This window comes from Echeneis naucrates, chromosome 5, assembly GCF_900963305.1.
Source record: "Echeneis naucrates chromosome 5, fEcheNa1.1, whole genome shotgun sequence".
Taxonomy (NCBI): Eukaryota; Metazoa; Chordata; class Actinopteri; order Carangiformes; family Echeneidae; genus Echeneis; species Echeneis naucrates.
In genome coordinates this window covers 12,001,648-12,027,248 of record NC_042515.1, presented here as the reverse complement: position 1 = coordinate 12,027,248, position 25,601 = coordinate 12,001,648, and the positions used below count along the sequence as shown (strand labels likewise).

Genomic DNA, 25,601 nt, shown 5'->3' with positions numbered 1-25,601 from the left:
TATGAAAAATACGGACACTATCCGGTGGGTATTTCCAAGGAGCAGAAATGTGTCATGGCAAGCAATAGTAACGTTATACGTCAAAAATAATGTCATCAGTTCGTCAGTCGAGCATGCTAACCAGTTAGCTAGCAGTCCATTTCGAAGCGACTAACTAGTGTCAGTGATCCGGCAGTGAGGTTTACTTAACGAAGGCTGCTCTCGCACAGCTATGCTAGCTGGCATCCATTTACATAAAGATTGACAATTGAATGGCCGAACTAATGCATTCTCAAATTATTTTGTTATATAATAAATAACATAACAGTAATCTACACATTGGATTGTTCCATTGCGCTTTCCGCACACCCAGTTGTGTTTCTATTTGCGTTTCTTCTTTAAGTACGCACGGTAACTTAGCAACTACGCACGACTCAGCAGTAAATCAGCGTAAAGGGGAACAGGAATTTGGGGGGGACCGAATCGGTTGACACACCGGCTTTATTCAGCTTTTCTTCCTTCACCATCACAACACAGGGGAATGCTCAGTAGTGATGGGCGATACCACACTTTTAAGATTTGATACGATCCCGATTACCTTTTGTATCAAATATTCGATACCGATTACTGGTCATTTCTTATTGGTGAATTATTTTTTCTCAATCATAACATTATAACCTTTACAAGAAATCATGTCAAATACTGGCTATACAACAACTTTATTCTGCTCAGTTTAAAATATACAAGTTAAACAAATAATTAAGTCAAATAAAGTAATTTAAAAAGTAGTGCGTAACCAGAGCATCAATAGAAATGTAGTGGAGTAAAAAGAACAATATTTGTCCTTCAAATGTTGTGAAGTGAAAGTAAAAGTATCCCCCAAAAATAATACTCAAGTAAAGTACAGATACTCAAAACTGTGCTCAAACAGCACTCAAGTAAATTGACTTTGTTTCTGTCCACCCCTGCCAACAACCACTCACACTCACACTCACACCTAAAGACAATTTAGAGTCACCAATTAACCCAAACATGATGACTTTGGACAGTGGGAGGAAACCCATGCAGAAAGGCCTCAGGCTGGGAACCGAACCCGGCTCTAACCACTATGCCGCCGTGCACCTGTATATTTGTTCAAACTTTTTTTCATTGTGCTAAGTTGCTTATAACGAAATATAATGGGAATGTATTTAAGTAAACCAGCAAACAAAGTCCAAAGAACTTAAACATCAGATGCAAGTGACACAAAAGTTAAAATTTTCCACTGAGGACAATATGTCCACAGTTCATAACCTGAAGCAAAATTCATACATGTCTAGCAAATCTAAGTATAAGGCCAACCAGCAGCAGTGCAGCAGCTGGCAGTGGCCTGTGTTATTGGTTTAGGTCACCAGAGGTCAGCATTGCACAACAGACACACTGTTGCTGTCAGCGTTTAAATCGGCAAAGGATGAGTGGCGCACTGATTTGTTCACAGACGAATCGTTTGTCAGAAAGGGTGATTACTCCGCTCGCTGACGGGGGCTCAGGTTTATAAGGCAGCTTTCATTTCTTTTTCGGAGGGCAGTTCTGCTGCGCTTTGGGATGCGCAATGCGCTTTACTGCCGCTGCTGCTGCTGCAGTGTAAACAAGACCGACCGCGGCTGCAGCGCGTCTGTCTGCACAGTTCACATCACAGCACACCTCCATCTGAGGCGAGGACACTTTCACCAAGAAAAGGCAGATCTTTGTTAAATGCGCAACGACCACAGTGCCATTTCTGCAAGAGGAGAAACCGGTCTGGAGTGCTCTTTGAGGATTTCTCTCTCTATATATATCTTTTTATTTTATTTATTTATCTATTATCAAACTGGACATCTGTCAGTCAACACATCTGCCACAGTCAGCAAACGTTGATTAATCCGATGGACTTTGCTGCAGGAACTATCGGCTCCCTCTCGGATCTGTCAGGAAGATGAATGCGCAGCAGGACGCTCCAGATGTGGAGGACAGCTCTCCGTCCCAGAGCGCGACCTCACCTCTGCGGCCGCCCTGCGAGCGCCTCTCCTGCCATAAGAGCAGCGTGTGCTCCCGCTCCTACTTCGTGGTGGTCATGGTGTTTTTTCACGTCTACATCATCAACGTTATAGCGTTGCTGTTTTACGTGCACTACAGCAGCGGGCAGGAGGACGCGAGCCGGAGTCGTGATGCTCCGGCCACGAACCACCAGTGCCCGGAGCGGCCGCCATCAAAACCCGAGTTTCTGCGTGAGGTGTCCCTGACGAGGATCGAGGGAATAAGGGTGAGTAACGTCAACCCCCCTTAAGTCTTCAATTTAACACACATCTTTTACTCTTCTCTACAATCCCCTCACTTTGTGCGATTTATCCACCAGGTGGGACATGTCCAGAGGGTGTCCCTGATCCCTGGCACAGTTCATGAGATGCGGACTTTGAGTCTGAAACCTTTGTTGTTTGGTAATATCCAAAACACCCGTGTGGCAAAAGAGTGAACAGCACACCAGCATGAACCTCTTGTTGCCAAATAGGTCTTCTCATTTAGTGAAAGCAAACATGTTAAGTTCACCGCACTTTCCCCCTTCCTTATTTTAACACAAAGCCAAGTACAAAGCTAAGTACATTTTTTACATCTATGAAAAAAAGGCAGGAGGAGGAAGTGGATCATAAAGCCTCCGGCTAACTACTCCATCAGTTCTGCACATCTGATGTACTTAAGTCCTTTAAGAGCAGAAATGCATCTGTCTGAAAAACACATCCAGCTATGAATCACCAGTCAATGTGCAGTCACCACTTGGATCAGATATGCTGGACTAATGATGCTTTTCCACTTCACAACCACTGTGAAGTGAAAAGAATCTATAATGTGTTCTAAAGGCTTCTGTGGATCTATAAACCTGACACTGATGAAATCATTCTGTATCAGTAGTGCAATTTAGAGTTACTGTTGAATCATTGGCTGACACCTTTTTCTACAAAATCCCAGGAAATAGTGAAAAATGTTCAGTGCAATTTCAAACGGTCCATCTTGGTGAGACTGTTAGGAGACAAAGTAGAGAAGAAAACCCTTCAAGCTGGGCTGGCAAAAGTTTGGCATTTGGTCATCTACAACATTGTTTTGATAGTTATTCATTACTTAATTACTGCTTAAGCAAGAGAAATCTGTAAAATATATCACTGGTGGAATAAAAGTATGACAGAAAATGTGGCAGCAAAGTAGACAGTTTGTCTGTGATCGTTTCTGCAGAGATCCCTGGGTTTCTGTCAGCAGATGAGTGTCGTGTTGTGATGCAGCTGGCGCAGCTAAAGGGTCTCATGGAAAGCCAGCTCATGGTGCAAGATGGTCAGGAAGAGCTGGCCAAGGAGCTCAACCTCAGCCCAGAGGAGATCTTCAACCTTCTTGATATCAACCAGGACGGCCAGTTGCAGCTCCATGAGGTGTATGTCAGTTTGTGGATTGTGAGGACTTCATGAAGCGAATGACGTGAAGCGGTTTTGTGGTTCAGTTCGTTAACTTGCCATGTCTTTGCTAACCTCCAACAGATTCTGACTCACTCTCGAGTGAGGGACGGCATCTGGCTCACACCAGAGAACCTGCGAGAAATCTACGCAGGGCTCAAGGCTGACAAGGATGGTAACGGTAAGACATCGACTTTATTTTTCCTGTTCGGTTTTGACACTGTTCACTTTCCAATTTAACGGCCTTCTTTGGTGAGTTGGAATTTAAAAAAAAAAAAAGTTTTAATTGAGCCTTAAAATGCTTCAGGAATACATCATAATTTCTATAGTCTCATATTCTGGATAGATTTGTTGAGCCTGGAAGAGTTCAAGCTCCTGAGCAACGATGCATTTCAGCGCTTCCTGCTTCAGCGTGGGGTGAAAAGGAGTCAGCTGGTGAGGAATAGCAGACACACTTGGCTTTACCAGGGGAAAGGAGCACACCAGGTCCTCCAAGACATCAAGGCCAGGTTGGGAAGTCGCCTCATTACTAACGATTGACTGCCTTTTACTTGTCTTGCTATGAATGAGCAGTAAAATTGAATATAGTTTCAGTCAATTGCAATCTTTTCCTTTACCTCTCTCTAACAAGGGTGACTCGCCTCACCCGGCTGCCACCCACATTAGTGGACCTCAGTGAGCCACTTCAGGTGGTCCGTTATGAGGAAGGAGGGCACTACCACGCCCACCATGACAGTGGCCCCGTCTACCCTGAAACTGCCTGCACGCACACTCGCCTTGCAGCTAACACCTCCACCCCTTTTGAGACATCTTGCAGGTGAGATTACTGAGGTCCATAGTGTTGAGTTTCTCAATGTAATAACAAGAAAGTATTTCATCTGTCTGGTGTGATGACTAAACTTTGACACTCCATTGTGACTGCTGGCATGTTTATGGGGGTGATTGGATATTGTCAATACGGGAAAAAAAAGTGTGTGTGCGTGCCTCTTGTTTAGAAAGTGTTTGTGTGTTTGTCTAGGGCTCGTTTGCACCATACATGTGTGTGTCAATTTAAATCTGTGTTGCACACTTAGGTACATCACAGTACTCTTCTACCTGAACTCTGTTGAGGGGGGCGGGGAGACCGCATTCCCTGTGGCAGACAACAGGACCTATGATGAAGTGGTGCGTAATTGTGTGTGGGTCTAGAAATGTCTTCAGGGAGCCCTGCGAAAGAATTGTGTGCATACTATGCATGTCTTTCACATCTGTGGTAACTCACTCGTTTGTCAGTGGGTGCATGAGCCTGATATAAAGCCAACTAAGTCACTGAGTTTAAGCATTTGTTTTAGTCTCTAATACAGAATGACGTGGATCTTTTGGACACCAGAAGGAACTGTGACAGGAGCAACCTCAGGGTGAAGCCTACCAAAGGGACAGCTGTTTTCTGGTACAATTACCTTTCTGATGGACGAGGTAGGAAACCAAAAAAATTACAGTACAATTTATGATCATCACTACAATAACAATGAAAATCTGCAATTCATTTAATTTCTCTTTTATATCATGTTGCGGTACTGATTTACTGTTACTGTTTGTTTGTAATCTTATGCTGATGACTGTTCAAATTTTCCACACGGACAAAAGAATGATACTTATCTTCTCAAAAAAAAAAAAAAAAACAAAACTGTGAGAACGTTAAACATAACAATACCCTGACCAAATGATGGTTTTTAAATAAAAACATATCTGAGTCTGGTTAGGAAAATAAAAAAAAAAAAGTAATAAAATAAAGCTCATTTTAAGAGCGCATCTAGAAAATGCCGTAAGCATTTGGAACTTCACATTCAAATTGCTCAGTTAAATTAAAAAAACAAAACAAAACTCTTTGGCTTTACCAGGAAAGTTTAAATAAACTTGAAATGTTACTCAAGCTTAATTCTTTATGGTAGAAACCCCAGAAAATAACACCGCTAACACTGGGTGCTAACACGAGTTGCCAGGCTCATCTGTTCTCATGTTAGACTGAGTCGTTAGTTAGATTAATTAACTCAGACTTGAGTCAGGCTCAGTCAAGCTGCTCTGTGCTACATGCTAAACGAGGTTGGTAGGATGGCTCAACAACAACATACGGGGCTTTGCGATAGTGTTCCGTCACCCGGAGGAAACAAGTAGGGGCGTGTAGTTCCGCTTTGTTTTAGCGTGGTAATATTTTCAGTATGTTCGGTAAAAATTCACACGGACCGTTGCACCCCCAATATAATATAATATGATATAATATAATATAATATAATTTCAGTTAATTAATTTCAGTTAAATTAATTTGCTGTGCAAAATTTTATTTTTATGTATTGGAAATTTGTGGTTATAGCTCGTTTTGGTGTGGGTAAATTTTAGCAGATATGTAACAACTTTTAAACTAATAATAGTTTAAATTGGTGTTTTGATATTTACTGGTTAATTAACATTATCCAAAAACTAAAGTGAGAAAACAAAACTAGTCAAGTAAATCAGATTGACCGCTCAGTTGACACAGTGTATTTGGTAGCCAAGCCATTTTAAAAACAAATCAAAGGACGTCACTAACTAAAATAAATTTTTTCATCTAAATAGGCTGGGTGGGGGAGCAGGATGAATATGCTCTGCATGGAGGGTGCGTAGTCACCCTTGGCACAAAGTGGGTCGCCAATAAATGGATAAACATCGATCCAGACTACCAGAGGCAGGCTCGCTATCAGCAGCTGGTGTCACAGCATCCAGAGGAGGATGATGATGGTCTGACTCTGAACCCTGACATACAGAGCCCCACAATCCACCAAGACTTGTAGCTTATATTACCAAAAAAAAAAAAAAAAAAAACTACCTAGCCTTCCTCAAACTTGTGCACAATGTTTCGGTAATGTCCTCTGTGACCAGTATGTAGAGATAAGACTAATTCAGGGAATGAGGTCACAGTAGGTTTATGCAACTGTAAAGAGAAGCTTTAGTAAAATGTTGCTTGGGTATTGTTATCCTGTTATTTTTTTAATCAATTACAAGTTCCCATGTTAGGAATGTTGCACTAGAAACTCAGAAAAGGAGTTGAGACAAGAAACCCATTCCTTTGCATGTATTCGCTTCACAATTTTGCTGTTGCCATGGGGAGGAATTGCACTTGAAAATTGAAATGATTGCTGTAAACTTTTCAATGTTGCACCTCATTATTGCGGCCGTTGCTAAAAAAGACTTGACACACTAAGTGTGACGCATGTTGCCTTGTCTTTGCTATTTGAATATATCCTTGTTTTATTCTCGATTCAAATGCACAGTTGTTTGGATGTTTCACTGTATTCATTTACTATTTATTTTTCTCTAAAAATGCAGTGTAACACTCCCATACATGGAATAAAGTTAAACTGAGCTCATGTGTCAGAATTCAAAATTAGTCTTCTTTTACATACCTTAAAAGGTAATATGTAAATCCATGTACGTTAATTATTTAACTATTTAGCATTATTTGATTTAAAAATACAAGTTCTCAGTTTGTGACATCTCCTCTTGCTGATATTCCATCCTCTGTGCTGGATGTCCGGTTTGGTTCTGGTTTTTAAAGTTTTGTGCTGCTATGCATGTCCTGAAATCAAACCAGTTTAGTCGATTTGTTGAATTGACAAATTGAAGTTGGATTGTTCAGTGCTGACAATTAGCTATAACCAACAGTTATGTGTGTACACACATAAAGCTATTTATATTTGACAGATAAAGGTTCATTGTACTCACCACTTTCGGCTCATATTTGGGGAATGATGTTGCTCCACGGTGGTTCAGGCAGTACAGCACGGCATCATGAACAGTGGTAAAAAGACGCCTTTTTGTAATCGACTCAGAGAAGAAATCACCAAGCTCCAACTGCTCCACTACAGAGGCTGAGGAGCAAACAGCCTATTTGTAGAGATACTACACCGAGCCTAGAGCCTTAAGAAAATGGAAAGGTGTTCACTTACCCTGACAGCCAGCCATGTAGATATCCACATCAATCTCACTGAAGTCATGGAAAATCTGCCAATAAAATAAATGCTGAGCATTTTTCCTCATGAGGTGCATCAAACTTCAACCAGCTCATGCTAAACCATCAGTGTTTACCTTGGTGCCAAACTCCCAGGACAACATGCATACTTTGTTAATATCACTTAAATGAAATTTACATTATCTAATGAAGGATTAACACCACGATGACCTGAAAATAAAAGGATAATCTCCTTTCAAACAAAGGGGAAATGACTGGCTTTCATTCATGTCTTGGTTTAAAGAATACGTGTCACTGTGGTACTTACATTTTTCATGGTTTTTATAGCCACTGTGTCAATGAAGTTAGCTGTGGAAAGGTCAAGAATGATGGAGTGAATGTCCCAGGTCCACTTGCCCAGAGAACCCAGAGAGACCCGCTCCAGGTCACGACTCAATGTGTCCTCACTGCTGGAGCCCAGAGTGGTGGTGTCCCCGTCCTGCAGCTCAGACAGCCAACCTAAACTTGAGCAGTCTGGATCTCCTCCTTTCAGGTATTCCCATCTACACGGGCCATCTGCTGCACTGGGAGAGGTTGGAATGACAAACACTGTCCCGTTCTCTCTCTCAGTCCAGACCTGTTCTTCGTCGTCGATGCACGTGTCCATCCAGCCGGGCTCTTCCTCCATGGAGAACGCCGGCGCAGCAGAGAGCTGTTTTGTTGACCTCTGTGCTCGTTTCTAAGGAGTAGTCAGCAAAAGAAGTGATAATATCCAGTATCTATCAAACTTCAGTATATATATCTATCTATATGACTCACAGAGAGTTTTTGTACTTATCTTTTCATCATCAAAGTTATCAAAGGACAACACATGCAGCCAAAGTTACTGCACTACTTCAAATATTCTGACCATGGCAGTAATGTTAAACTTTCTGGCACATTACCTCTCTCTTGGCCTGCCTTTTTGCGCGCCTCTTAGCTCTCCTTTCTCTACGCTTCTGTTTGGCCTCTTGCCTCCTCTTGTAGATAATCATTTTACTGATGTCAAGCCCACTCTGAAGTCAGGTGACGAAGAGAAACAAAGCATATCCATTACAGAAAAAATTGACAAAATCATACAGTTGTCAGGCTCTAAACTATAGAACATCAGAGCTTAAACAAACAGTCATTTAACTTATTCATCACCTGACAGAAAATGAATGTACAAAACATTTCTATTTTTTCATTTCCTCAAAGAGGAGAATTTACCAACCCTTTTAAAATGTGATATTTAACGTCTTTGGAGTCTGGATGGTTAAAACATGGACTTAGGACTTATGGCAAAGAATAATGAATATGTTTAACAGTTTATTCTCATGTTACATCACATTAATTCATGAATCAAAAGAAAATATATTCAGATATATTCAGATTACTGGACAATGCAAATATCCAAGAGTCACAGTCCTGGACTCAACAGGATTACTAAGCACTAACCTTTTCTTTCAGGGCTTCAAGGTAGAGTTCAGCATTGGCAAAATATACTGTTGCAGATGAGCGGAATATAGTAACTCCTGGAATCTCTCTCGCCTGTCGAAGAAAGAATCATCCTCAGATTTTTTTGCAGTCAATGTTGAAAGTCTTTAAATCGTGACTTTCCATCTTTGTGTTTTACCTCTCTGTGTGTCTCGATATCCAAATACAGTTCTGTACCTGGAACATTTCCCAGAACAGAGTACGTTGGCCTAAGAATAAATTAAAAAAAAAAAAAAAAAAAAAAAAGCAACAAAAAACTAAATTTCATGATGTGTGCATGGCTTGAGTACAATATTTTATCACACACAATTTTAGTAACTGATGTTGCTAATTGTTATAAAGTGAGAAGCAGTGTATGCAAAGTTTAAAGGAGTCTTACATCTGAGTCCTAAAGATAACAGTAAGCAAAGCAAAGGTGATCGATGCAGCCAGACCCAGATCCAAATTCAGGAGCAGCGTTGACACCCAAGTGACCAACCACACCACCTGGGGAAAACAGGAGCAATGACAAGGACACTGAAAACCCAAGCAGATTCTGTTAACAACCACTGATTTCAAGGGATTGTTTTATTCTCTTCATACTCATAGTTCAAAATTATGAACATAATTTATCCTCTTACCAGATCTATCTTGTTGCGCCTCCACAGTGTTACAACATCAGTGTACTGCTTGAACATGCCCTTCAGATTTACAAAAACAATCACTGCGAGGACGGCCTAAAACAAGCACACTCGCATTTCAATATGATGAAATCCATCACCCCTCTTTATCTATCATATTTCATAACTTTGTGTATCTGTACAGTTTGCCACAACCTTTGGCAATTCCTGGAAGAGTGGTCCAAGTTTCAGTATGGTCACAAACACAATCAGAGCGGAGGCCACTCCAGCCATCTGTGAACATAGAAAAGATCGCTTATGTTGACATCATTCAGTGGAGGTGGACAGTGATCACATGGTTTTCCAACATTTAGTGGTGGTAACTGATTTGGCATGTAGTTCAGATAGATATAGATTACTTTGGCATGAGAGGCAAGGCTGACACTTTAATTATCTATATCTGCAATGTTGTTTTTGTAATTGTAGCTTCTGGTCTTCACCCACTTGTGTTTTTCCTCCAGTGGTCTCTTGGACGAGACTTCGCGACATGGAGGGGCACACAGAGTAGCACTGAAAGAAGCCTCCCACCACATTACTGAGACCCAGAGCCACCAGCTCCTTCAGTGGAGAGCAGACAGATGCCAGAATTCGAAGACAAAGTAAAGCCAAAATAATTAATTCTGAAAACACTTGTATGTTCGTGGTATCAGCACAGTTATTTAACATATTGAATGTGAATTCTGTCTCACCTGGTTACTGTCAACCTTGTACCCGTGCTTTAGTGCAAAGGTTTTTCCAAGTGAAATTGATATAGCATATCCAACAATAGCCAGTGCAAAAGCATCACCAATAACTTCCCCAAATATGGTCACATCTGGAACTTCGGGGGGACTTAATCTGGCGCAAAGATAGAGAATTAGATCAATTAGCATGAAAAAAGAATATGATAAATATATAATGAATGCTTAATCCAAATGCTTACCCACAAGGAATTTCTCCAACAACTGAAATTGTGTAGTTGCTGTTCAAGTGGGCGTAGTTTGATATCAGTGTTACAGCGACAATCTGAAGCAATCACACATAAATACATACATATACATAAAAAGAACAAGATGAAGGAAAAAAAAACAAAAAACACAAATCCTTAATCATTAAAAATCTGGTGTCATATTGCTGATGTGGACTTAATTATTAACCATAAATCTCTCTCTTTTGCTGTGAACTGCACAAATGCAAAGGCACTGACAAAACAGCCGATTCAGCTGCTTGGTTCCCCTGTGCCTGTTTTTCTTTTTTTTTTATGCTGCAACATCAGCACAGAACACAAATGTGATAATATAAAGTGAGCCTAGATCGTGTGTTCTTTTGCCAACTGACTGTGATGAGCTCCACTGGGATAGGCACTGGCAGCTTTGGACTGAGGAAGGAGTTGAGCTCCTTGGCTGCTACCAGAAACACCATAGACACAGCACTGACTAGCAGGGTGGGAAGATGAGTCTGTGGCAGCAGGGAGCAAACATCCCTCAGAGTCTGAGGATAAAGGTAAAACACCAAGTGAGTTAAGAGTTGTTACTGTTATAAATGCACATTTAAGTTAAACACAGATAATGGATGTAAGCCAAATTATACAGGACTGATTGCAAAGATTAAAAAGTCAATGAAAAAATATTTCCGACATTCTCATGACAGAGTTCCATTGCATATGTGACTGATACATGTGCAATGAACTAGGAAAATGAGAAAGTCAGTGGAAGAGCGCTAAAGCAATGGTAGCCCAGAAAAACTGTTTGACTTAATGAGAAAACTTGGTTAAGCTCTTTTCTGAGTGAGAATATTAAACTTGGATGTTCCTTTTTCATATTTCAACAATTTAAGGACAATACATTATACTAATACAGATCAGTATTGTATGTATGAAAACCAAATACTTGAGAGAACTTACATAGACCAGTGACAGCGGACCACTGAACCGTGTGGGCGAAACACCAAAAATGTACTTCAGTTGTGCCACGACAGCATGAGCTGCAGCAGCCGTTGTGTAAGCCCGCACCAGAGGCTCAGATAGGTACGTCCCCACAAAGCCAAACTTTACCAAGCCCAGTACCACCTACACAAAAACAACCATCTTTGCTTAAATGAGTTTCGCAGCTGTAATACCAGAATTGAAATATATTATCACCGTTGGATGCTGTGCCAGACCTGAATGAGTCCTCCTAAGACAGTAGTAGCAGCTGCGACCTGCACCCTGTAGGAGTCCCGTGCAACTGTGTCCACCTCTGCTGTTATGTTTGTCTCATTCACTTTGAGGAAATACAAATCTGGAGCAAGTCTTTCTGTCACACTGCCCACCATGATGCTGAGCACAGTGAATGTACCTGAACATAGCAAAAGGTGAATGTTATTATTGATTGTCATTATTATCATTTGTTCGGCTCTCTCTGGACTTACCAATGGAAATATGACGCGATGTTCCAAAAAAGAAGTAGATTAATGCTGGATAGAGGGAAGTATAGAGTCCAAATACAGGAGGTAAGGAAGCCAACAATGCATAAGCCATACCTGTGGAAGCAGATGAATTGCTACAAATATTGTTGCTTGTAGGTTATATAACTCATGGAAGTCAGTATATTGGAATCCCGATGGCATTTACTTTACTATGAAGGACGACATCATACCTTGAGGCAGGTGAATTATACCCACACTAATCCCAGAGATGAGGTCTGGCATGCCATAGTCCCAAACTGAGTATTTGGGCAACCAGTATAATATAGGTAAGATGCTCAGCACCCTTCGTTTCAGCTGGGGTACTGTACATCTGGAGGGATTTGAAGGAAAAACAGGCAGAAATTAAACACTTAACTTTTGGGGGATATCTTTAAATCCTAAATTTAGGAAAAATGGATTTGGTCATTTTAGAGATCAGAACAGACATTTACATACTACAGTACAGTGGGAATCAAATTCACCAAGTTTACTTTACCTTAAGGAGTTTTTAAGCTGCTCAATTAGAGAAGGGCGAGTATCAGAGTGTGCTTTTCTCAGCGTTACCTCTTCCAATCTCTGCTCATCCAGAACTTCCCTCTCCACTCTGTATTTCCCTAACCTGTGTGCAGAGTCCATCAGGCTCAGTGGCTCAACCTCTGCACCTTCTTTTAACCTTTTAATGACGTAGATACGATTTATCCCAAAGATGGCAAACTTTGCATCCAACTGTTTATCAAAAGCAGATGCTTCAGTTCTGAGAAAAGAGCAGCTGAACCAGCATATGTAGCCTCATCATATAGTTTAACGATTAACTGTAGTAAGGATGTTGTGGGCAGAGCCTTTTCATTGATGATGGACACTGACCAGAGGAGGAACAGGATCCAATTATCTGGTTAAAAGAGGGGAACATTTTCAAATGATGTTTAACACGTGTATTTCCATCGTCTCTGTTTTTCCATTTACTAGCAAAAGTAAAACCAATGAACCATGAAATGTCAAATAGAAGTCAAGTTACACTGGTCAAGTGAGTCTTTATTATGGGCTCAAATGTTCATCAAGATATTTAAAATTCAAGTTGTTTTTTTTTTTTTTTTTTTTTAAAGTTAAATACACCCCAGAGCTGTATTGTGTCTGAGACAAAAGTCTCAAGAATATGGATGTGAAAGATTATATTTAATAGTATAATAATAAAGAGCCTGATTCCTGATTTCCTGAAACATGTGGGTGCGCAGCATATACTGGGCCTTTAAGAGGGGGTATGAAATCTGAATCCCAGCTGCCAACTTCATTACAGTCATTCCAGGACTGCGTGCACGTAACTGAGCCACACAAACTGAACGTAGAATTGCCCAAAACAAATCAAACAAATCTTGCAGAAGAGTGAATTTATAAATGTAAAGAGGATTCACAATATTTATTACCGCTGATGCTTTAAAACCCAAAGCTCCACAGGCAGCGCAGACCTTTTTGACCCAGTTTCTATCTGGCCCAGCCACAACACTGTCTATTTTTGGGTGAGTGGCTCAGAGGGCCACAGCAGCGGAGGGGAACGTATCTTTCTCTCTTGCAATTGCTCAGACGCACACTAACCCCCCTGACTCAGCGTCAACAATACATGTAGCTGGATGAAAAACATGGATATCCACAGGTCTTTTTAGATCGGAGATAACAGAAAAGGCACTGATGACTTTGGTAAGACATGTCCGGTGGGGCCTGTGTGCATGATATGGTTAAAAGTAGCAATTTGTAAGAGAGCACATGCTGCTTTACACAAACAATGATGTTATTTTGCTATATATAGCCCTAACCTTATATATGAATATAAATATAAAATTTAGGTTTCTTATTATATTTCACCAGGATTGCTTTCATAAATAGTCTGATAACTTTTCACTCCTTGTGTCAATTAAGTGAAATAATTATAAACATTTTGCAAAAACAAAATAGTTGCTTGGGCTTTAATACTGCTAACTAATTCCACACTAACGTAAACTTGGGGTTTGATGCAGTACTGATGGCAGCTCAACTTTGCTTACACTTTTTTCTTTGTGTTTTTCACACAGAGTTTCTTCTCTAGTTGATCATAAGTGCATAACAACCCGCGTAAATTTGTGAAGAGCATTGATATTATAACAAAATGGATCTGACGGCCAAACATGGGTTGGTGCTGCTCAACCAGTTGAGAAGGATGAGGGAGACAGAGCATCTGACAGACGTGGTACTGGTGGCTGAGGGCATCAGCTTTCCCTGTCACAGGGTTGTCCTATCTGCCTTCAGTCCTTACTTCCGTGTTATGTTCACATGTGGCCTTCGTGAGTGCACCAATAGAGAAATATTCCTGCGTGACACCCCAGCAGACAGCTTGGCTCTTCTCTTGAACTACATGTACTGCTCCGACCTTCCTCTCACTAACTCCAATGTGCAGGGAATCTCCATCTCAGCTTTTCTGCTGCAGATGGATGACGTCTTCTCTCGCTGTCAACAGCACATGACAGAAAACATGGATGCCTCCAACTGCCTCGGTGTGTATTACTTTGCTCGTGACCTTGGCGCAGAGGAACTGGCCGACCATGCTCAGCGTTTCTTGAGGCAGCACTTCGTCCAAGTCTGCCAGAATGAGGAGATCCTGGAGCTGGAAGCTCATCAGCTGGGGAAGCTGCTGAACTCTGATGACCTTAATGTTTCCAGAGAGGAGACCATCCTTGATGTGGTCCTGCGCTGGGTCAAACACAGCAGTCTGACGGAAGGAGAGGTTCGTATTCTACACCTCCCAGAGCTCCTGAAGAAGGTCCGCTTGCCGCTCATAAGCCCTGGTTATTTACGAGAGGCAATGAATAGAAACACAGCTCTTCTGGCTAATTCTGAGTGTTTGGAGATGGTGAATGAAGCCCTGGAGGTCACAGCAATGCATTTTTCAGCTGTGCCACGTAAATTAAAGCTGCGCTATGGAATGGAGACCACAGATCTGCTGCTCTGTATTGGAAATGATGGCGGAGGGATTCGGTCAAGATACGGAAACTTCACTGAGCGCAGTTTCTGCTATGCCCCATCCACAGGCCGAACTTACTACGTGACTTCGCCCCGGTATGGAGAGGCTCTGGGGTATGTTGGTGCCGGGGTAGTAACTGAAGAAAATGACATTATTGTTGCAGGCGAGGCAGGCGTGCGCAGAATGGCCCGAGAGAAGGTCATGAATGTTGAGGTCTACAGGTATGATGAATGTGAAGCAATGCATCTGTCCACGAGTTGGCTCTCCCCACATACATAACAAATGTGGTTGTCTTGGTTTGCAGGTACAAAGTAGAGGCCCAAGGAAGCTGGGAGCGTATGACTTCAGCAGAGTACCGTGATTCCTACGCTCTGGGATCACTGGGTGACACTCTGTACCTTCTGGGTGGGCAGATGAGACTGAAGAACCAGTTTCTAATCACAAACTGTGTGGAGAGATGGTCCCTGCAGGGCGGGCCCTGGCGGAGTGCAGCACCCCTGCCTTTGCCTTTGGCCTATCACAGTGTGGTCAGAATGAAGGGTCGTCTGTACGTGATGGGTGGTCAAACCCCACAGGTGACATAAAAAAACATGTCTGCTTTTTTCCCAGGAATTATTCAAAAACGTACATTCAGCTTGTTTCCTTTGGAATCTACGACAAAATCACACATTCAGTATGATCTCTGTACCTATTTCGTTAAACCCTCCTTTGCTCTCAACCACCCAGTCATACCGGACAGATGACGACCCTGAATGTCTAAGTAACCGGCTTCTGGAGTATGATCCAAATACAAACAAGTGGACAGAACTGTGTCCCATGAAGTACTCAAAGTACCGCTGCAGTGCTGTGGTTCTCAATGATGAAATTTTTGTAATGGGTACAATGATTTCTTTTAATTGTACTGTTAAATTACATGTTCTGTTATTTCAAATGCACTGAATTTTTGTAAGATGTAAAACTGATCAAATTTAATGATGAAATTTTGCATCAATAGGTGGCATTGGCTGTGAAGGTGTAGACCGTGGGCAGTCACGCCACTGCCTCGATGCTGTGGAGATCTACAACACAGATGGAGATTTCTGGAGAGATGGTCCTCCTCTCCCGTGTGCACAGCTCTCCCTGCGCACAAATGCCTGTAATGCAGGCGTGGTTGGAGGAAAGATTTACGTGTGTGGATATTATAAAGGAGCAGGTAACAAAGCAGTACCCAGATCCAGTAAAATCCAGACACTCAAAGGGAGTTCCAAGTGAAAGTAATGCTCCTTCTTCTTGACAACCCCCAGGTCGCCATGATGACATAACAAAGGACATTTTAGAGTTGGATCCTTGGGAGAGCCGGTGGACAGTGGTGGCCCGCCGTGCTCTGATGCACGACAACTATGATGTCTGCTTGGTGGCAAGTCTCAACCCAAGGGGACTCATGTCCCCTCCTGCAGACCTAGTAAAACTGTGATACGCTGGTCAAGTCAGATCAAAGTCTGGTAGAATTGGTGAAGAAAATGAATGATTAATTATTGCTGCACTTATTGCTGGGCCAAAAGCATTTTCTTCTAAGCAGAAAAGGTCTGGTGCTTTGCATGAAAAAGGATCTGTGGTTAATGATTTGCACGTTCTTAAATGAGGGTGATAATTTGTAAATAGTCTTTTTGTTCCTTTTTCTATTTCATTAGGTATAATCTGAAGAGAAACTTTACCACCTGAAACTGAGTAGTTCTTAGCTGATAGTGCATATGTAACATTATTAAATGATATCCTTTGACATGAGGAAATATTTCGATATGAACTATGTTTAGAATGATAGATTTCTCCATTCATACTAACCCTATCTTTACAAGTTTAATAATACTAACATTATGGTGAATTGACCATGGAGATGGCAGATCAGGTAAAACTAGTAAAAACTAGGAAATATTTTGAATAGTTAAACTTTGAACAAATCATATGTTTAAACAATGTAATTGATTAAGTTAATCAATGTGTGTTCTTTGGGGATGTTTTGTAAAGCAGCTTTAATGGCTTTTGTGCGAATAAATATGCACCTCAATATTATGGATTGGTTGTTGTGGTTTGAACAGAGACTCACACCATAGTCCTTAATCTTTCTTTCATGAAAGCAATAGTGTGGAAATAAGGAGAGTGGTGTCTATTGGTGACCTGTATGTGAGGAGGCAAAGTACTTTTAGTTACAACTACTATAACACAACGCACCCTTAGAAAATCAACACATAACGGACAAAGTATTTGTACGATATATAACATTACTTCTGAGTAATTATTTAAGCATTTCAGTTTATTTTCATTGTAAAGTCAGCAGGACATGTAATGAATGAGTTCAAGTTCAATTACAGGAACTTCACAGTGGCCTATATTTTTTTTCATCAGAAAAATGAATATAAAGATTAAAAATACGCAATTCTCTGCGGGTCATGTTGTCCTTAACTTGTTCTTACACCATTTCCTAACTATCCCACCACAAGACAAAAAAACGTTTATCAATGTGTTCATCTTTTAAAAAAATTGATTCTACAGAATCAAGAAGAATGGTCACATGTAATTGTAAATATAAGGTTAAATCTTTCTGGCTTGAACTGCCCAAAGAAAGACAGGTTGCAGTGTCATGAATCCCTCACTCATCCTCTAAGAGCCTAAATCAGAATCATAACTCATGTCAAACAACTGCCAGAGGGACCCTGTTTTCAAAGGGGTCCTCGTCTTAGACTCAGCTACCATCTTGTCTAGGATGGAGTCAATTCCTGTGAGGCATGAAGAGCTGTTGCTGTCCTGAGACCAGCAGCCGAGAGGGGTCATGATATGCCCCAAAGCTTCACTGGACTTCTTCCCTCTGTTCAGTGCTATTGGACACTCTGGGTTGAGATCGTCCCGACTGGTTACCACGTTAAGATCATGGTGCTCACAGCGAGGTACTGAATCATTCAGTTGTTTGTTGCCATTTATCAGAGGTTGACTGTTTTCATCCTGGATAACACGCTTACTTCTCTGTGAGAGTACGGATGGCCTCTTTTTGCGCTTCCTGTATCCTCTGAGAGTAGATTTTTTCTTCACATTGCTGGAACTGGGATCCTGAGGGGGGAGCTCACCCTGCTTGTCCTCAGAATTATTCGATGTAGATTGATGCTGCTTGTCTTCAAGTTTGTTGCCCTGCAGGATGTTGGAGAGGGACTGATCCAGCCCTGGTGTCCTTTGGGTGGCACTGTCCATTGAGCTGGGTTTGGCTGAAATCTGAGAGACCAGGCTGGTGAGCAGCTTCAGCATCTCTGCAAGTATGTTTTGTTCTCTCTGCTGCTCTTCTTTCAGGCTCTCAAGACTACTCTTTAAACTCTGCCAATTTGAACCAAGTTCTGCGATAGTGTCTCCACTCTTAAGGATAAAAATTAACAATCATCATCACTAATAAGAAATGTTTCTCTTTTTATGTCATTAAAAGAATTATGGTATTAACCTTTTTCACTGTTTCTTCCAGCTTTGTCATCACATCTTTGTGGGAATTCAATTCATTTACAAAAGTCTGAAACTGCTTCGAGATGTCACTCTGAAGACCATTCAAATTATTTTGCACTGGATGAACCAATAAAGAGGCAAAAAGTCAATAGAATAGAATAGAATAACTCAAATAAAATAAAATCCTAAAACCTCTCACTAATTTTATAAAATTAGGTGCACATTTGTCTGGGAACTATTGTTGGACAAAGTGCACCATCCATTGGTGACAATAAATATTACACACTGCCTGTTTTCACGAGTTCACCAGATTAATACTAAAGGCTATTTCAAATAAAAACACATCTGTCCTTTTGTAAACTTACATGTTGATGCAAAATTGTCAAATTTTTCAAGGACAGTCTGGCAGACAGCCATATTTCTCTCTGTGCCACCAAGCATTTGTTGAATCTGAAAGACATTTTTAATGCATCATATCTATTGATGAGAAGCTGTATAATAGAAAAAATTCAATTATCACTTACATCATTAAGAGTCTCTCTCATATGTTGACATTCTTTGGCCAAATGGTCACTGGTAGAAAGTAAGATCATTAATATTGTAAAGAAATCCTTATGACTCTTATTTTTTTATGTTGTGATTTTTCATATAATCTCTAATTGTAATTGTATTGTGTTTACACACACACACACACACGCACACACACACACACACACACACACACACAGGTTATAAATCCAACAAGTACCTGTCATTTTTTTCTTTTGCCTTTTTCTTGTCCTCCTCAAATTTATCCAGTATTGCAAAACATCTGGATTTATCCTTCAATTCTCCAAACAGCAGAGGTTTAGTGTGGTAACTGATTGAAAACTTTGAATCGCTACCCTAAACAGAGAAAAAAATCACACGTTAAAAAGACACCTTTCTTTCACATTATCTGAAAGATTATTAATACACACTTATGTTTATATAATTAGTACACATCCTGGTCCTGTATTTAGGTCATTGTAACATGGAAATTATAAAACCAAAACACCTTGTCTTCCTACCAATAGTGAAAGTAGGCTATGAACCATATCTGCTCATTAATTTTCAAATTTCAAATTCAATTTCAAATTTTACATTTCAAACGGCCCAAGCGGGGGCTGACTCATTAAGGGGATAGATAAATGTGTACAACAGAAATGGAAATATCTTATATAGGATACGTACTTATGGGCATACATGATATGCATTATGTTACATTGTATGTATTAAACTTACTAAAGAAATAAAATCACAAATATTATAACGCCGAAATAGTGTTTTTTTTTTTCAATGTTTGTTTGTTTGGTTTTTTTTTATGTCTCAGCATAGCTCCCACGCAAATATCTAGAGCTTCAGCTGTCTCACTAAACACATTACTAAGGTCACTTTTAAATACAATGTGAGTAACTACACTACAAAAAGACAATAACACTATAAGCAATTGGCCTACTGTCTTTGCACACAGATGATCTTACGGCCTCACCAACACCAGGATGAAGTTGATAAATCTCACCTCTTGGGAACTTTGCAGGGAGGTCCTGGATGACAAACTCATATCCTGAGATGCACCCTGAGAGTTTTCAGGCCAAAATTGAGACCCAAAGAATAACTGAGAGTCTGTCATACTGGAGTAGCCGCTGGTAGCCGCATTCCTGCTGAGTATTTTGTCCCCAAAAGGTTTTACAAGTTAAGTGAAACACAAATAAATAAAAGCAAAGTGTGGGAATGTGGCATTGAGCTAAATATTGTTTCATATGGGAATGCGGCTCAGATAGATCTGACAGTTGTTTTAATTGTTGCCTACCAAATGCCACAACATTATTAATCTAGAAAAGGAAAACTGATGAAACTATCATTTCTCGCTATCACAATAGCTGCCATTGAATTATTGCTACATTGGTGTAATGCTGTAGATCATTTTGTATTTCCTGATGCTATAAGCGAGCTCAGTGTCTTTCATTTTAAAAATACTAAGAGCAGCCATATAGACAGTACATGTCAAACGTTTGGACGGGAAAGTGTTAATAAGGAACACATTATAGTTATCAAAAACCTGCTTCCAGTTTGGATGCTCAGCATTTCCTTTATGTTCTTCAAATGATTCATCGTCTGCGGAGACCTGCTGGTTAAAATAACAAGTTAGCAGCAGTTTTGGTTTTTTAACAGCATCAACAGCTGAAACATGTTGAGTCATGCAAGCTAGCCTAGTTATCATTAGCCTAATGTACGAAATGCATCAGTCATTAGTTTACTTTTAACTATCACAGGAATAATAATAATAATAACAATAATAACAGTTACCGTTTACTGTTAAACCAGACTTTTTAAATCTGTGCCAAAAGCTAGTCATGGTAAATTTCTAAAATCGGACTCACCATCAAACCAGAGAGAAAAACGCAACTCACAGCTTCTCCCGCCACACTTCCTTTCAAAAGCAGGCCATGCTGCGTTCACGGACCATAAGGGGGGGAATCCAGTCCGAGCAAAAGTCGAATAGATACCGTGATGCTGTATTGATAGTTTATAAACATTTATTTTTCCTGGGAAGTACAGAGTGAGAACTCAATTTTTGTATTATTGTATATGTTTTCTGCCCAAATCCCTTTCTCGTGTTCCTGTAACGACTTAAACAGAAGTGTAAGTGAAAGCATCAGTATGGAGTCTTAATTAATATCAAAGTCGAGAAAAAGAAACGTTTAGAAGCCACAAACAGAGATGTGGGCCAAAGAGGAGACGATTACGAGCCAAGGAAATCATCAACCTTTGGATTTTCACTTCTGTGAAGCAGTTTTCAGAGAATATACACACACTTATGGTTACATGTCCACGGCTGAACAGCTCTGCAGCCTCCATTAGCGGTGAGCGGCGTCACCTGCCAACCTGGGAATACAGTGAAGCCCAAAAACAGCCGGGTTTTATTTTGAAAGTCGTACCCGGAAGTGTATGTTCCTGAAGCGTAAGTGCGCTCCGAGCTGCCGGATCGTCTGCTCGTCTTTCAGGCGTGTGTTCAGGACAAACACGCAGACGAATTAAAGCCAATCTCCGGTCATATCTGCGGAGGAGGACACCTGTGGCTGACCAAGCCGCCCAGAGGACTGTTGGTAGGGTCGGAGCAGCCTGGCTGTTTTCGGCTGGTGAGCGAACTTTTTGTTGTTGTTATTGTTGTTGTTGTTTCTCTCCGCACGCTAATGTGGCAGGTGTTTGGTCCTTGGCAGCAAACAGAGGCGATCATTTCCATCAGATTCAAACCCGATCGGTGCGTCTGTTTGTCTGAGGCTGACGGCGTTACTGAGACAGAAGTTCATCCTGCTGACAGGTGCTAGCTAGCTAAACACCTCGCAGCACATTCAGCCTCTTTTGTGAGGAAATAGACTGTTTATTTATCTTTATTCCTGAAATGATTACTTCCCAATCCGAAAGCCGTGGTGACCAGTGAAATCACTTCTGTTGATAAGTTTAATATTTAAGCTGCTGTGGTTTTACTCCTTAAAGGTCAAAGTCTTAGTTTTGTAACTGGACTGATATTTTTTTTATTATTATTATTTTACCACACCAAAGAGGCAATTAAAGTTTTCCATTTTAATTTGATGTTGTGAAATTTGCTACTCACAATTAAATAAGAAAATTTTAAACATCAACCTTAGACATGAGTTATTATGAGCTGATTGTGAACAGATGCCCACCACTGATGTAGCCCTTGCACTTCCCTTCAGCTGAATTTAAAAACTCTGGGTGACTTTTAACTAACCCACTTCAAGATAGAACAAAATAGATACACTTAAAATAAACCTTCTAAGATGTCAAACCAGGTAACAGTTGCACCTTAATAAAGTGAACTCTGAAATGAATAACTAATAATTATATCACTACGCGCTTGATAGAAAGACAATGCTGTGGCCAACCAAGTATTTGAATCATTTCAGGTAGTCACAATCATGCTGGATGATTTCTTCATTCCTGTGGCATAAACGGCTAAAGGCCTGTGTCCTATTACGTTTGCAGTCACAGTTTTCTAACTCAAGTTTGTTTGATGTCCAAGGGTTCAAATATGGCTCTGTCATTCCTGTTGGTCCTGGCTGCCACTGTGATTCTTATTAGACCTGAAACACCTGTAACTAAGGTAAGACAGTGAATGACAGGTTGAATGCTACCCTGTCAAACTTTGTGTGTCTGTTTGCATTTGTGTCTTATCACTACACTGAATTGATCTGTGTATGCTGCTCTGTTTACAGGCCTTACATCAAAACTCCCTTGAGTGTTGTGGTGAGAAACAGAGAGTGAACAACTCGTGTTCAAATGACACCCACTGTGAACCAGGTACTGCGCATGTTTTAAATCGCTGACTGAAGTTGGCAGCTTTATGCAGAATGTGACTCTTTCCTGAGTTTTGACGTTGGCACAATAGTTGATTATTGTTATATTGCGATTTGTGGAAGAGAATAATCATTTTGGTTTTTAGTCAGTATATCTAATCATTATCTTATCTACCACACTGGTCAATCCAACGGCACAGACGACATCTTCTGACTGCATAGAGATTTTAAATATTCAACTTCTCTTTTTAAAGACATGTCTAAACTGTTGACCACCAGTTTATGCCATTCCTCATTATGGAAGTCAAGATAGCTATACAGCCATTTAAGCTAAAAAAAAAAAAAAAAAAGTGCTGAATAACAAACCAGGCTGGTGGCACTTGGTGTTTTGAACTAGTGTGCTTGTCGCAGTGTTGTTGTTTTTTTGTTTTTTTTTTTTTTGTTGTTGATTTGAAACTTTTTAAACTATATTAGCTGGGGAAGATATTTCACTTTGATTTAACACCAGTGAATCTCTTTCATACAGCAAGAAACAAACATTTTTCTGCACTGGGGGATAAGTTCATGGTAATTGTATTTGCCTTTTCAATCATATAGGCTGCTTCTTGCGTGTCCTCGAGAATAGCAACACTGTGTGCATTTTCTGTGACTCAGCAGCTGTGGATCTGGAGAACATAACTGTTTGCACCTACAGTAAGAGTTGGAACTCACTGTTTTGGAGAGATCACAATCTGAATGTTTCGGGGGATGTGTTTGTTCAATTTGCATGTTTTCTATCCACATTAGACTATACAGTGGAGCGGAAGAATCACACAACTGTAACTACTGTCATTCCTAAAATTGGTAAGGCACCATAACTACAGTCAGAATAGACTGATTTACTTATTTGATTATGTTTACTATGTTCACATTCTCATAAAGACTCTGCAAGTCTGAATTATAATAAATGTTTGGTAGTTTGGGTGACGAGAGCAGAATGCTTAATGTTGAAGTGTGCATTTAAGATAAGTGAAAAGTCAGCATCAGCTAATAGGATCTTTGCCATAATTCTCCTCATCTGCTACTGTTTTGTCTGACGCTTGATCAGGAGGGCCGGGCGTGGCAGCCTCCCTTCTCCTGGGAACACTGTTGATTAGCCTGTTCCTGATTCTATCTGTTGCCTCCTTTTTCTACCTCAAACGCTCTAACCGACTGCCGAGCATCTTCTACCGCCGCAACAAGGGCAAGTATTGAAATATGATTTTTATTGCTTTGCCTCAGCTATATTGTGTGTTTTTTTTTTTGTTTTGTTTTTTTTTTTCAGTGTGTTGAACTCATATGTAATATTGTGTTTTTTCAGCCTTCATTTTCCAACCAAGTGAGACAGTGAGTCAGTTTTGTTGTTTACTGCTGATTGCGCTCTGCATTACATTGAGACTTGTGTACTGATCCTGTGCACTGTGACTTCAGTAATGTTCTCTGGACAAGATATTATTTCTATGTGTTTGCATTTCCAAGGGACTAACATCATTCCTGTGTTTTATTCCCCTCCTGCAGGCTGTCATGATCCCCTCCACATCAGGTAAGTTGACAAGTCTGTCTTACTCCACAAACTGCCTCTCTGACCTTGCAGAACAGGTTTCCTTATGTTAAGGTATTGTGAATATGCAAAGCAGTCAAGACAATGCCCAGAGCTGTTTGGTAGTGTTGGTAAGGTGTGCCGCTCTTTTTTTTTTTTTTTTTTGAGGAGTGTTACAATAATGATAAGCTTGTATTTTGATCCAGGGTTTGATCCTTTCAGTTGTGTCACAGATATAATGTATGTGTTTGTTTGTTTATTTGCTTTTTTCTTCTTCTTCTGTTGAAGTGAGGAAGCCAAGATATGTCAGAAGGGAGCGACCCTCTGCAACATCCACAGTGAAAAGTGCCACCATACCCACCACATCCACCACTCAAGTGTATAATGTGTAGGAGAGGAGTTTGGAGAGCGCTGGGGCAGGTAGGATAGAAAGCTTAGGAATGATATCAGATTCCCATCAAATGTGAAGAAAGACCAGATGAATCCTATAAATGTGGCCAAATTTAACTCTGACTTTTGTTCCAGCATCTCATAGACAATATTTCTTTAGTTTTTTTTCTATGAAAATAAATAGATTAGAAAATAAATAACTCAAACATCCCAGGAAAAGAGTACAGTATTTCTCTTTTTAATTTGGTACATTACCAGTCAATTTGTATTCTCCACCTGCTTGCGCAGCACTGTGGTGATGAATGGATTGATCGTTAAGGATCAGTCCCTAGTTTTTAAGTCTAAACGCTGTTATTTAGCAATTTCTTCCTGCTCTCTGAGCATGTGTGTTGGGCTTAATGAATATTTGGACCACTGTCAAAAGACCACTTTTGACATTCTCTTAATGGATCTCTGGACTGAGATTTAAATGAGAAGATTGAGTGAAAAAAAAAAAAAAAAAGCTACAGCTGCTTGTTGCTTATCTTTGCACAAGGACTGGAAACGGGGGGACTCCATTAATTCAGTTTAAAAAAAGAAAAGCCTTCTTAATTACCGTCTCTTCATTCATTCACCCATTTTGCTCTGGATTAAACAAATGTGATATCTTAAAGTTATTGTGATTTAGAGGTGAAGAAGGTGGACTGTATATCTGTAGACAGGAGCTGGTTTCTTTAGTTTCCAGTTTTAATGCTGAACTGAGGTAAGGAAACATCACTTGGCTTCTGTGTTTAACAGACAGATCTGGCACCGGTATGTGTCAGGTGTTAGAAATCCATGGGATCTGTGTGTTTAATAGCGTGGAACAAAGTGACAACCCAGTGACCTTT

General features: G+C 40.4%; 5 protein-coding genes across 5 annotated transcripts; 3 read left to right on the top strand and 2 right to left on the bottom strand.

The window, feature by feature from the left end:
- Window positions 1–1,933: 1,933 nt before the first annotated feature.
- p4htmb (prolyl 4-hydroxylase, transmembrane b) lies at window positions 1,934–6,251 on the top strand. Its single transcript, XM_029502864.1, has 9 exons — window positions 1,934–2,260; window positions 2,354–2,435; window positions 3,223–3,413; window positions 3,519–3,615; window positions 3,781–3,943; window positions 4,066–4,251; window positions 4,508–4,598; window positions 4,766–4,889; window positions 6,027–6,251. The coding sequence occupies exons 1-9, from the start codon at window positions 1,934–1,936 to the stop codon at window positions 6,239–6,241; spliced, it is 1,476 nt and encodes a 491-aa protein (XP_029358724.1). The 3' UTR covers window positions 6,242–6,251.
- An 831-nt stretch (window positions 6,252–7,082) lies between these two features.
- On the bottom strand, window positions 7,083–12,632 carry slc26a6l1 (solute carrier family 26 member 6, like 1). The gene is made up of 19 exons (XM_029502959.1): window positions 12,493–12,632; window positions 12,188–12,327; window positions 11,961–12,071; window positions 11,712–11,887; window positions 11,455–11,619; window positions 10,890–11,042; window positions 10,495–10,577; window positions 10,262–10,409; window positions 10,017–10,130; window positions 9,729–9,806; window positions 9,534–9,629; window positions 9,293–9,399; window positions 9,053–9,122; window positions 8,875–8,967; window positions 8,343–8,453; window positions 7,727–8,137; window positions 7,397–7,451; window positions 7,173–7,318; window positions 7,083–7,088 (listed from the first exon to the last, which is right to left on the bottom strand). The coding sequence occupies exons 1-19, from the start codon at window positions 12,630–12,632 to the stop codon at window positions 7,083–7,085; spliced, it is 2,403 nt and encodes an 800-aa protein (XP_029358819.1).
- A 937-nt stretch (window positions 12,633–13,569) lies between these two features.
- On the top strand, window positions 13,570–17,303 carry kbtbd12 (kelch repeat and BTB (POZ) domain containing 12). The gene is made up of 6 exons (XM_029502360.1): window positions 13,570–13,688; window positions 14,060–15,206; window positions 15,290–15,560; window positions 15,712–15,862; window positions 15,980–16,177; window positions 16,269–17,303. Exons 2-6 carry the CDS (start codon window positions 14,134–14,136, stop codon window positions 16,436–16,438), a joined length of 1,863 nt encoding a protein of 620 aa, XP_029358220.1. The 5' UTR covers window positions 13,570–13,688; window positions 14,060–14,133; the 3' UTR covers window positions 16,439–17,303.
- On the bottom strand, window positions 17,281–20,991 carry ccdc36 (coiled-coil domain containing 36). The gene is made up of 8 exons (XM_029502361.1): window positions 20,877–20,991; window positions 20,525–20,590; window positions 19,985–20,123; window positions 19,193–19,329; window positions 18,969–19,017; window positions 18,810–18,894; window positions 18,446–18,561; window positions 17,281–18,363 (listed from the first exon to the last, which is right to left on the bottom strand). Exons 2-8 carry the CDS (start codon window positions 20,575–20,577, stop codon window positions 17,623–17,625), a joined length of 1,320 nt encoding a protein of 439 aa, XP_029358221.1. The 5' UTR covers window positions 20,578–20,590; window positions 20,877–20,991; the 3' UTR covers window positions 17,281–17,622.
- Window positions 20,992–21,459: 468 nt separating this feature from the next.
- Window positions 21,460–25,260, top strand: c5h1orf159 (chromosome 5 C1orf159 homolog). Its single transcript, XM_029502305.1, has 9 exons — window positions 21,460–21,605; window positions 22,511–22,591; window positions 22,704–22,788; window positions 23,382–23,477; window positions 23,571–23,627; window positions 23,872–24,006; window positions 24,124–24,149; window positions 24,321–24,345; window positions 24,631–25,260. The coding sequence occupies exons 2-9, from the start codon at window positions 22,520–22,522 to the stop codon at window positions 24,732–24,734; spliced, it is 600 nt and encodes a 199-aa protein (XP_029358165.1). The 5' UTR covers window positions 21,460–21,605; window positions 22,511–22,519; the 3' UTR covers window positions 24,735–25,260.
- Window positions 25,261–25,601: the final 341 nt, after the last annotated feature.